General features: G+C 40.9%; 1 protein-coding gene across 1 annotated transcript in view; it reads right to left on the reverse strand.

Annotated features, from left to right (window-relative positions):
• Window positions 1-417: 417 nt before the first annotated feature.
• Window positions 418-12455, reverse strand: part of fam131c (family with sequence similarity 131 member C) — a 13914-nt gene continuing 1876 nt past the window's right edge. Inside the window, exons 3-6 of the mRNA XM_022753182.1 lie at window positions 11383-11467; window positions 2003-2245; window positions 1632-1721; window positions 418-692 (exon numbers count right to left, since the gene is read on the reverse strand). Coding sequence (XP_022608903.1) covers window positions 418-692; window positions 1632-1721; window positions 2003-2245; window positions 11383-11467 — 693 coding nt within the window. The remainder of the gene's footprint in view (window positions 693-1631; window positions 1722-2002; window positions 2246-11382; window positions 11468-12455) is intronic.

Here is a 12455-nt window from a genome sequence, read left to right on the forward strand (position 1 = left end):
TGTGAAAGATAAAGGGATCAGAATAGAAGTGGACAGCGTTATACAGCACATATATTAAAACTGATGTTTTATAACAAGATATTTACACCAGCTTGACTGTTCACAGTTGAGTTCTACATATTATATGAAAGTGTTAAATGTACATTGAATAAAAAATTAAAATGTAACTGTGGAACTATTTACATTCACAAAAAGTACACGTCTCAACCGAGGAGAAAATACTATTTGGAGTCTTTGTACCCGACGACCAGGCTCTCAAACTCATTCACACGAAGCCATTTGAGGAGTTTTCTCCAGATATCCGCGGTTATTTCTTTTTTGTATCAGTCACAGCTGGTGGTTGAGACTCAAGTCCTCTCGGTGAGGCTCTTTGTAAGAGATTGCCATCAAGATTGCTGGCTTGTTTTGCCCTTAAGCCTAGTTATAAAAAACATCATCCTCGGATAGCGAGCTGCTGTCTACGTGTCGGACAGCAGCCTCCGCAGTCACAGTGCTTCTGTCCTCTAAGGGACGATCTCTGTCCTGCTGATAGGTTGACGTTGGGGAAATGGAGTCAACCCGCGGCACAGGGACCAGGCTGGCCGCCCTGTTGTTGCCGCCATACGTCTGGGCGTGGATGCTGTACAGGTGCTGGGGGATGCCGACGCTTCCGCCGTCCAGCAGGAACTGAGACAGGAAGTGGCTCTGTGCTGCTGAGGAGGGATAATAACAGTATCAGCTTCTTGAAGACACTAATAAAATGATTTGATCCACACAAAGGAAAACAGTGACACCTGGGGCCTCTCAGGTTGTAGAGGCAGATATATAGGCTACTACTGATGCATTGGTTAAAAAAAAAAAAAAGATCCCATTACTGTGAACCAGCTGCTGCTAGATTTATATTATTATTTATTTATCATTCAGTGTTTTTATTCATGATACAGGCCTTTGCTTGAGGACCCAGTACTCCAGTGGTTTCTGGTGCGGTGTGGTGCCTATTCTATTCTATTCAATTCAAGAAACTTTATTTGTCTCCAGGGGGCGTAGACATTAAAAAAAGATGTATATATGTATACACAGCACTGAGTTGTATATACTGAGCAGAGTAACAGCATGTTAACATGCTAGCATTAGCATACTAACATGCTATATGGGCCCAAATGTTGGATGTGGATATTTTAGACTCGTTAGTGATGCGTGATGAAAGTCAACAGGATTCTTCCTCTGGAGACCCTGAATGTTTGTACAGTACACAAGTGTTGAACAGGCCGTCATCATAGGATGGCTAAAATCTGAGGCAAAATGGTGATGTCATCAAACTTGTTCACTCCTTTGATCCAAATAAACAAGCTAAATAAATGTTTGCCAGCAGACCTTCATCCACTTAAATGGGGCTGCTTAATTATTGGGGATCTGCTCTGTGACGCTTTGAGACATTATATTTGCATAATATTGTGACTCAGGAATTAATTCTGTAATCTGTTTTAATTTGTCTCCATCATCAACATAAAAGAAAAGGCTTCTGGGTAAAATAAGGACTTTGAGATTACAGTCAGTCAAACCCAGACAGAGGCGAATTCAGCAGAAAAGCTTTGGTTTTTTAATGATGTCACCTTGTTCATAGTTCACACAGAGCAGGTCACATGACCTACCTTGTAAACTGGTGGAGGGCTGCTCTAAGTTGTCGTTCATTGACCACACATCCATGGCCGCCTCAGCGAGGGCGAACTGCTCCGCCACTCCTGTGAAACAAACGGCACACAAACAATTTCCTGGTGCTTTTCTTGGAAGTTGAAGCTGTTTTTCACCACGTGTACCACCATCACAAACAACGGGAAATCAAATAAGTGCACTACATTTGAGTCACTGTCATGGGAAGTCTTAAGGGCTATTGATTTCTGTAGACGCTCCCTCTGCACGGGCCAATTAAATAAAAACAATGCCTGGAGGGATTTGAGCGTCACTTCATCTCCCCTCACCACATCTTGTTTTTCTTGGATTAAACTCAACGCATCTGTCTCACCTGCAGCAAAGCGAGCCTCCTTGATCTCATCCGTCATTTGGGAGTAGAATTGTTCATCCTCTTGCAGCTCGGCTCCCATCCCCCCCCAGCCTCCTCCTTTACCGCAGGCCCCGCTCCAGCCGCCCCCACGTCCCCCGGCCTCGCCGCCTCCACCCCAACCCTTCCACTCAATCAGGTGAGCAACTCGCCCCTGGGCCATTGCTGTCGGCTTGGTGATATGCTCCTTTATCGTGGCCACCAGACCTAAATAAAAGGCAGGAAAAGGAGGGATATATTTTGATAAAGTGGATTAGATATAGAGACTAGACCAGACATACAGTGAGTGTGGTAGCAGAGGAAAGAGGAAGATAATTCCAGGAAAAGGTAAAGCATGAAATGGCGTACAGTAGAAAGGAAGAGAAGGGCAAAAAATGCCACAGCAAAAGACAGCAGGATACGGAAATGGAAAAAGGTGACACACTGAATCATGAGATGGTTATACTTCAGAGGAAATTCTACTTTTTTAGCATAATTCAGTCTTTGGAAGCGAACATTTACTCTTGATTTGCACAACCTGAACCATGAAAAAAAGCATGTCTGCTGCTGCCTGCTGATATAGAGCTTCACAGAAAACAAATTGGAGGAGACTGAAAATGAGAGTGCAACAGGACCCAAGGTGATTTTGGACAGAATTTCACATTTTCTACTTTATTACTGACAGCACTTCTGCAGCGCTGAACTTGACAGGACAGAGGAAACTCTCCAGAGGACACAGATTTAAACTTTTAGCTTCTGAAATAAAATGTTTTTAGACAGCTCTGATGGAGGTTAGTTTACTCTGCTTTACTCCAAAACAACCTGCACTGTTTGTGTTTAACAGAAGACATTTTAGATGTGTAGAAGAGAACAGAACATTTATTAACATTAGATCCTGAGCAATCCTTCTGGTGTATCTAGAGGAGATTCTAATAAAAAATGACCCTGCTGTGCCTCAGGATTCACTGCAGGTATTTAATAAACTCAAAACAGATTGGTCAGTCATCTACATGGTGCATGCTGACATTGTTTTACAATATTTTGTCATTTGTACAAGTATCAAAGAACCCTTCATGACAGGAGGAGAAGCAAGCTGCAAATTCAGAAACGATGCAGATTCAAAAACACATATGAAAATACGAAAAACAAACACAACAACGGAAACGCGCTGCAAATGAAAAAACGAGCTGCAGGAAGCCAAAACAAATGGATTATCATCCTTAAAGTTTTTAAAGTTTTTACCGACTCCATCAGTGTCAAGTCCGAGGCTGAACTTCTTTCCCAGGCCGACCATGGAGCCCAGACTGGTCTGACTTTACCGAGATGGAGAGCTGCTAAACGGCTCCAGCTTCACTCTGAACTGGCTTTTCTTCTCCTCAATGTGTAAGTAACTTGATCCTTCATAATATTACACGTATGTTTTCATTAGTGACCGGCTACAGTAGCATGATAATGTTAGCTAACTTGTTGGCAAATGTTGCTATCACTTGCTGGTGTATTGCTAGCTTTTTTTTTGTTGGCTCTTGTGTACACCGGGAAACTTTATTCAGTTGTTTGCTGACTGGGAACATGAAGGGTGTAAAAGGAAAGGGTTTTTTTCTTCACAGTGGTGGCAATGTGCTAAGTTTTGTGTATTAGATGTGTTTGGTTTTTTTTTTCTTCTTGTATTTGTTTTATTTTCTCATGCATTGCTTTTTTATGTTGTTTTGGTACATTTATCTGCCTCTTATATCATTTTAAAATTTATTTTAACAAATAATCTGACACAGAACCACGAACCAGGTTACGTTTATAAACGTGAATGCGCGCGCACACGTTACGCGCGTGTGTAACGTTCGGCTTGTAGTTCCACGGTTTGACTTATGACGCGAATAGAACGTTGACGCAACAATCACATCTCGTGCGTTTTAGATTTCACTGCTTTAGAAACAAACTAACTCTCAACTGCTACAAACGACCGACGTGTTGATCTGCTGAGAAAGTAAGTAATTGTTTCTGTCAGAGATCTGAAGAAAACACTTTCAGTCAGCAGAGTACCAAAACTTTTTATATGTAATGTAGTAATACTGCTGTCCCTGAAACAAAAAACAATGAAAAGCATTGAAGAATCATTTAAGTATGGTAATCTTAGATGTTTACTAAGCTCCTACTATTGTCAATAGAAACCCAAAATAATATTTGAGATAGGTGTAAGCTTAAAATATATAAAATAATAATTTAGTGTACTTTCAATTGGAGGGTGGCTGCTCCAAACCCTAACCCCTAAATGTCAACTAATGAAAAGGACACAGAAATTATTTTTTTTCATATTTTTACTTTGTTTTTAAAAAGATGATTTTAATTTTAATCAAGTAAAAAAACACAACTTTATAATTGTTCAGTTACTTATTCAGCGACTTAACTTTTCTGTGCCGAAATAAAAAGTGGACACTGCGATGAGTAAAACGGAAGATAAAGGTTATTTTCAGATCTGAAAATTGGTCTTCATTAACCTTGGGGAGGGATTGAGGAAGATTCAAATCCTTACACATTAATGAGTCAGTTATGTGTGAGATTATGTTTGAAAATTGACATCAGACAAAAAAAGAACAGCTCATATACTCATGTAAAACCGTTTCACAGTCATGTCACGAAGAAGCATCCGACTTGAAACCTCCAGATACTACAACAATAATGGAGAATCATCGGTTACCTACAGGGAGACGGTGTATCGGTAAGCCGCAGTGTCTGTGTATGTATTTGTGTGTGTGTCACTGTCTTGCTGTATCTGTCAGCTGTTCTTCTTCATACATCTCCACAGCTCTCACTCTTTTCTCATTTTCCTTACATCCAGGATTTTCCTAAGTCGTAAGGCTCTTGGCCGTTCTCAGCCCGAAGGAAGAGAGACCCCCGTCAACGGGAATGGCAACCGCCGCTTTGTCTTCCTTATACTCTCCCTGTGTTTAGGTAAGTGATCTCTCCTTCCACAAACAGTTAAATCTTGTGCGGCTTGTGGATTTTGTAGAGTTGTCTCTCTTTGGATTGCAACCCAGTACATGGACACAAATTGTCAGTGTTTTAGGTTGTGGAAAAGTAAATTTATGAGCCACTGATCTCATGCTTTGTCTCTCTCCGATGATCAGGATTAGCATTCTTGACTCTTATGCTGAGCAGCAACTTTGTGGATGCAGGACTCTCCGAATCACCTGTCTCACGTCTTCTGAAGACCCCGGTATGACCCACAAAAGCAGCTCCAAAAAATACAATCAAGAGTCCAAAGATATTCTCATCTGCAGTGTCAAACGCACATTATCGTAGGCATGTCAATATCCAACGTTCAATTAAGTTCTTATCATTTGCAGGACCCAGCTGCACAATGCGAAGAGATGGAGAGGCAGGTGCGAGAGCTGCAGGACGAGCTGCTGGGGTTAAAGAAGCAGATGAACTACCTCCACCCAGCGGCAGACACTCTAGCCAACTTTGCTCTCGAGTCGTTGGGTGAGACATCTAAAATCATCTTCATCGTCTTCATCTGCCAGATTGTAATTCACACGTCACACTTTTTAAATTTCAAATTGTTTTCTCACTCTCTTTTCGTGTGTCGTTGTCGTTGTGTGCAGGAGCAAAAGTGTTTCCTCATCTGTCGTCAAAATCGTTCCAGACCAAAGAGACGTCCATGAAGTTTTTTGGAATACCCTTAAGGCAGCAGCCCGTCCCCCCGCAGACTGTCCTTCAGGTGGGAACTACACGCACAGAGAAACACTGCTATGTGGTGGGACTACATGATGTTATTATTTTTATACATGCAACACACTTGCTTTTCACTCTCTCTCCTCAGGGACACTCGCCTCTGCTTCCGGGTCGCTGCTGGGCATTTGCGGGCGGGCGGGGACATTTGTTCATCGCCCTCTCCCACCGAGTCACCATCAGCCATGTGACACTTGGTCACATCTCAAAGAACTTGTCACCAACTGGCACCGTTACCACCGCCCCGAGGGAGTTTTCAGTCTACGTAAGTTCACAAACGTTTCACCGTTAACACTGCAGACATCCGGTCACATGGAGAAGAACAAGGTGTTCAACTGGACGTCCGTCTCTTTCTTTCTATCAGGCCATGGAGAATCTGGGCGACGAGGAAATCAACCTAGGAACCTTTCTTTATGATCAGGACGGGGACCCTGTACAGACTTTCAAAATACCTGCGAGTATTACACCATGTCATCAAACACATTACGAGGGTTACGGTTTGCCTTCCTTGTTGTATTCACCATATCCCTGTCACTCATTTTTGAGCATCACAACTGACTCTCTCTCCCCCCGTTTCTCTTCTCTCAGGATAACAAACAAGGCGTCTTCAACCACGTGAAGCTGTACGTCGAGAGCAACTGGGGCCACCCTGACCACTCCTGCCTGTACAGCTTCAAGGTCCATGGAAAACTGGCAGTGGACTGAAGAGCAAAGGACGACAACGAACAGCAACAGCAGCAGCCCCTCTGTGACTCGTGTGTTTTGATGTTAAACAAAAAACATGTCGGTGTCCAGTAGAATCACTAATAAGTAAAAATCCAAATGCATGTTTTGATTTTTTTTAAATGCTCCTGCAAAACATTTGTCTGATTTTCCAGACATGATTATATCCCGTGATACAAGACAGTTCATGATGTGTGCATGTGTCAGAAAGAAAATCCCAGTGAGTTATTAACTTTTATGACAATAACCATGGAGGAGGTCATGAAAAGATGTACTGTGCATCAGTAAATACAGGAGGATATGGGGGCATATGAAAGCTGAAACAGGTGTGTTTGAAAATATTGTTTTACTTAGCAATATAAAAATGGCTCTTTAAACAGGATGTTTACCTTTACAAAAATAAAATTCGGCACATTTAAACACATTTAACAACTACTACTAACAATAGTGGCCCTTACATCCTCAGTTAATGCGTTGTCACAGGTTAGATTATCAAAATTAGAAAAACAACAGCTTCAATCCCTGAGGAAGGACGTCAGCATTAGTGACGGTTTCCTCCTAAAGAGACAATATGACAAACCACAATACAGACAAAGTAAACTACTACTACACCTTACAGCAAACAGCAAAAGGTAAAATGCAAGTACATGGCATGAAATGCTAAATGAATCAGAACAAATATAATTGCATAAAGTAAATATGATTAAACACTGTTGGGGGGGGTTTGAAAATAGGAAGAGAATCAATATTACGGATGTTTTGTGGAAGTGAGGTCCAGAGTCGAGGGGCAACACGGTGGTCAGACGGGCAGGAGGTGCAGTGAGATTAGTGGGAGAGGAAGATTGAGAGTACAGGTGTACAGATTGGGTGTAGATCAGAGAGATATGGAGATGTGAGGTTGTGATGTGACTTAAAAGTGAGAAGCAGAATCTTGAAATCAATACGGTGTTTAACAGGAAGCGAGTGCAGCTGCTGGAAGACAGGAGTGAAACGCTCTCTTTAATAAAATATGCCAATGTCAAAACTGTCAATTTAAGAACGCAGCACATGACTTATATATCCAGAGTCACTCAAATCATTAATGCATTAAATTGAATGGAGGTATCTGCAAAGATTCAAAATAAATTGCATATTGTTTATAAAATAAAACATAGCTTCATATTCCAACGATAGAGTGCTGCAGAACCCAGAAATTAGCATTTTAGCACCGTTGCTATCTCTGCAGTAATATGATATTCATAACCCACAGAATCACTGGGCCATCCCTGCCATCATTGTCTTTAATCACAAGAGACGAGGGTAGAAAGGTCTTGGGAAATGAAGAGTTGAAATGAAAGTGACCGCAAACCTAGGTCACACCGCAGAACAGGAAAATTAAATGATGTAAAAAGGGCAAAAAAAAGGAAAAGGTTGAAAAGTCAAAAGGTGGAAAGACAGAATGAGGAATAAAGGCTAACGTAAGAAATTAGCTATGAGGAAGAAAAGGGCAAAAAAATGTCAAGACGGTGGAAGTGAGGAGGACGGAGGAGAAAAACAAGGAACAGAGGAAGGAAGGAAGAATATTAGAGTGAGAAATTCATGCAGAGGAAGGGAGCTGCGGAAGTTGGCCGCCTGGACTAATTGAAACTGAGAAAAACCTCATGATGTGTTATTTTCATTTGAGCTCAACAGCCTGTGTTTTGTTATGAACTGTAACACCTACTGCTTTGCACACTGCGACAACTCTGTTATGAGTCTCTGTTCTGGCTGCTTGTTGATGGCGAGGAGGCTGCGTCGCATCTGTTTAGGTTGTGCAAACGCAGCGGGAAAATCCCATTTGTTTTTCCAAGATGTGCGTATTTTGGGTTTACTGTCCACGCCGCAGTGTGAAAAGGAGCAAATCACATTCAGGTGGCGTTAACATCCCATGTGATAGTAATGTGTTTAAAGTGAGTGCAGTGGGCAGCAGCAAGATATCTGGAAGCTAACAAACAGCATTTAAGGCACTGCCAAGCTCCTGAGGAGGCTGATGCACACTGTGTTGTTAAGGACATTTTGTTTGCCAAAATGTCAGATTTGTGTTGTCTGTGTTTGCATAGTTGGATGGTAGCATAAATTTTAACCTGTTTTAACTCTATGCATCCTCAAAAGGAATATCTGTGCACCATTCGTGGCTGAAGAACCATCATCTTGCCGACCATATTAAGTCTCCTTTTAGCTCTTTACTTGGTCTCTATGAACTCCTGAGGGAAATATAAGCTACATTAGCTTCCTGTTGTGCCACAAAATGAGTGAGACTGAACCAAAAGTAAATGTACGGTGGCCCTGAGAGCTCAACGCACTGCAACTTAAAGACAAAAAGAAAAAAACACACAAACAAATTCAGAAAAACATCTTCATCAATTTGACAACACGTGCTGCAAATACTCACAACACAACAGAAGCGTTTCCAGGGGGACACTAAAAAGCGATGGACCCGGTGTGGACGCACTGACTTTTGAAGTTAAAAGCATTGAACAACAGCCAGGTTCATCACTCTTTAGTGTCCCCTGGAAACACTTCCATTATGAAGTTCAAACAGATTTGCCTTCCTGTGTAACGTCACAACTTGGGGAAAGAAAATCATATACTGCAGTTTAGATACGAGGGAAACGACGGGGCTCAACTACACGGATGGTTAAGGGGAATAATGAATTAATAATACTGTAGTTATGTTCTGTTCTCTTGGACTTTTGCTGGTGTTCACACACCTTCATATGCCAATATGCACACTATACTGTAGAGGTGTTGTATATGTAACATAAGCTTTTATTGCACTAGGACTCTCTGTCATACAGCCAATGTTTACAGTTATTTACTTGCACTAGTGATGTCATTCTCCCACTCTCATGTTGTTGTTGTTACTGTCATTATAATATCACAGGATTGGTTTTGCACTGATGTTTCTTTGTGTCATTGTCATTTTCCTGATGTGTAGACATGTGTTTTTGTGTGCTTTTAACATCTAGACTATGTGCCATTTAAATTGACCTCTGGGAACAAATAAAGTTTATTGAATTGAATTGACTGAATTGAACTGACCTGAACTGAGTTGAATTTAATTTAATTGAACCTGTTTTGGTAGGGGTGAGTGTAGAGCTCTCTGTGTGGAGACTTGCAGTAGTGACACCAATCTGTCACAAATAAAATTAAAACGTGTAAAAGTTAATGGCTGTGATGTAATTCTTTGGTATCGATCCTCATCAGAAGTCTGACTGAAACAGAAACCAGCAGGTGGAAAAACATCTGGTGCGGTTGTGGATGAAGTCGAGGGGGAGGCGACGAGCTTGTCAACACATCGTCTCACTTTCTCCGGTTATCTCTCTCTTAAATTATTTCTCCGGTTACTGTAAGAAATCATCGGGTTTCTCAGACTTGTTTATCTCGTTGCCACGGCGACGAGGGAGTTACGAGTTTAATGAAATGACCAGAGCCAGTCAACTTGTAAAAACAGACGGTTCGCGCGTGACCGTTCGACAAACCACGTCATTGTTACTGTAACCATGACAACAAAGATCGTCTAATGTTGAGGAAGTACTTATTTTAAGCCAAATCAGCATCTTTTCCTAAACTTAAACAAACAATGACCGTTATTATATAATATTTCCCTTTAACATCTGTCGTATATATAGTTTGGTTTTGTGCTTTTTTTTTCTTCTTTTTTTTTGAAACCATTTTTGTTTGTGTTTTTTTATTGTATGTATTGTCCATATTTTATGTATCTTAATTCAAAAGTTATGATTGTTTCCTCCATTTTCGATGTTTAATAGTTTTAACAAGATGCAATGGAAAATGGTTTGAATAATAAAGCATTTGAAACATAAAAAAAATGGCGAATACTAGTAAAAAAAAATTAGAAATTTTACATGGGGAATAAAATAATCAAATTGTCATGATATGTAACACATTCACACTCTCTAACTACCACAAACCCATTTGATTTATGACCATTGTTATTTACCTGTCACGTCACCTCTTCCTCAGGACAAGCTTTGCATGTTAATCCCACTATTCAGCTGTAGGAATAAAACTGTCATCACCCCATTTCTCCTTCGTTTGGTCCAATAACGATTTCATTTGTGAAATCTAATGAACATTTCAGTTTCTCGGAGCCGCTACAATCACATCAGCTCGATTCATCTGCCAAACATCATTTTTCAAAAGAATAAATTCAGCAACGAGTGCGTGATGTTCTTTTTTTAAAATTATGATCCAATTTGTATAATAACATTTGAATTTGCATACTTCAATCTGATTTGAGCTGTTAGGTTGTCAGCTGCACTTTGTGATTGACCACAGAACTTTTCCTCTTCAGTGTCAGTGACAAGTGATTAAGTCTGAGTAAACATTAAAAAGCTTTTTCATTTATTTATTTTTTTTTTTTACTGGAGTGATTTTGTCACTCCCGGAGCAGGTGTCAGCCGCTCAGCCGTCCGCCTGGATGTCTGCATTTATCAAACATATTCATGAGGCTTTCATCATTACGCTGTCGGGGTAATAAAGGACCTTTCATCGGGGAAAAGTTCAGCAAGGCATAACACATTAACTCAGATAATTAACCTCCCGCAGACAGGGAGAAGCGGCCATGATGAGGCAGACAGACACAGGAAGGGAAAAGAGGATAAAAAAAATAAAAAAAAGAGGAGGAAGTCGGAGTCAAAGATGGAGGAGGAAATGTATTTCTGTTATAGCATATGTATGTATGTATGTGTGAGTGAGTGAGTGAGTGAGTGAGTGAGTGAGTGAGAGAGAATAAGTGAAAAGGGAAATCACATTTCTAACCTCCTGTGGTTACTAATTCAAATCCCCAGCTTGTTTTTCTCCCAGTCTCGTATGTTTGATTCATAATGCAACACAACGTGAACTAAATCGGTGTGCGTGTGTGTGTCCAGTCTCACCCATCAAAGACGAGGTGGCGAGCTCGCCAATGTCGTAGAGGCTGGTTTTATCTGGCACGTTGCCGTTGGAGGGATTCTGGCCGTCCTGCACAGGAGAAGAAGGACGATACAAGACGACTGATATGAGAAGGAAGAGAAAACACTTGTATTTCCACTGGAAACTGAGAAAATAACATTTTCTAAGGGTTTCAGGCCATAAAGAGATTTACTCAATCTCAGAGAAGAGCACTTTTGAACCATATAAATCACCAGAGACACAGACAGTAACATATGCAGACATCCTCTTATGTGCTACGCCTCGAATTTCTCAAAATTTCCAACTCTTTCTTTTTTAAGGAAAATGGTGATAATGACAGCAACAGGCAGCATTTATGTAAATCCTGCAGCACTCACACCCCGTCTGAACGAGCTGTGATTAAAAAGGAAGATATTTTAAACTGCAGCCCGTGTGGTTTGTTCACACCCGAGCGGCTGCAGTCAGTGTGGACGGAGAGGAGCGGCTCTTCAGATGGACCTCTGGGTTTAGTATTCTGGGCCTGAGAGAGAAGAAGCTTCTCTGAAGACGCTACAAGTGAAATGGGATTGCTGGTAACTGCACGGTTACACATGAGTGCATGGTGCGTGGCTCTAATACAAACTGATGGAAACGAGTTCTACAGACAATACAGTTCTGAGTAAAAGTCACCTGAGCGTTAAATGACCAAAGTGGGAAAAACCGAGCAAGTAGCTGGTTCTGTTTTTCACATCAGCAGACGATTCATCGCCAAATGTGTGGTCACTGAAAAACCAAGGACGACTTTTGAATTCCTTGGTTCCTTCGTTAGTTTCCATCTTTTCTTTTTTTTTATTTTAGCAAACAGAATTAATTATTCTTTAACATAGTTGTTATTCAGTGTACATGAATCCGTAAAAGCATTATTAAATCGTCATTACAGAACATTGTTTGGCAGGTTTAATGTGTGTTTTCATTTGAAATGCTATAAAAAGCAGCTCGTATTGGTAAATGAAAAGGTCATGAAATGATTCTCTTTCTCTCTCTTTGCATAGAAGCAATGTTTTCATTTATTTATTTC

This window comes from Seriola dumerili, unplaced genomic scaffold (genome assembly GCF_002260705.1).
Source record: "Seriola dumerili isolate Sdu_G_001 unplaced genomic scaffold, Sdu_1.0 BDQW01000190.1, whole genome shotgun sequence".
Taxonomy (NCBI): Eukaryota; Metazoa; Chordata; class Actinopteri; order Carangiformes; family Carangidae; genus Seriola; species Seriola dumerili.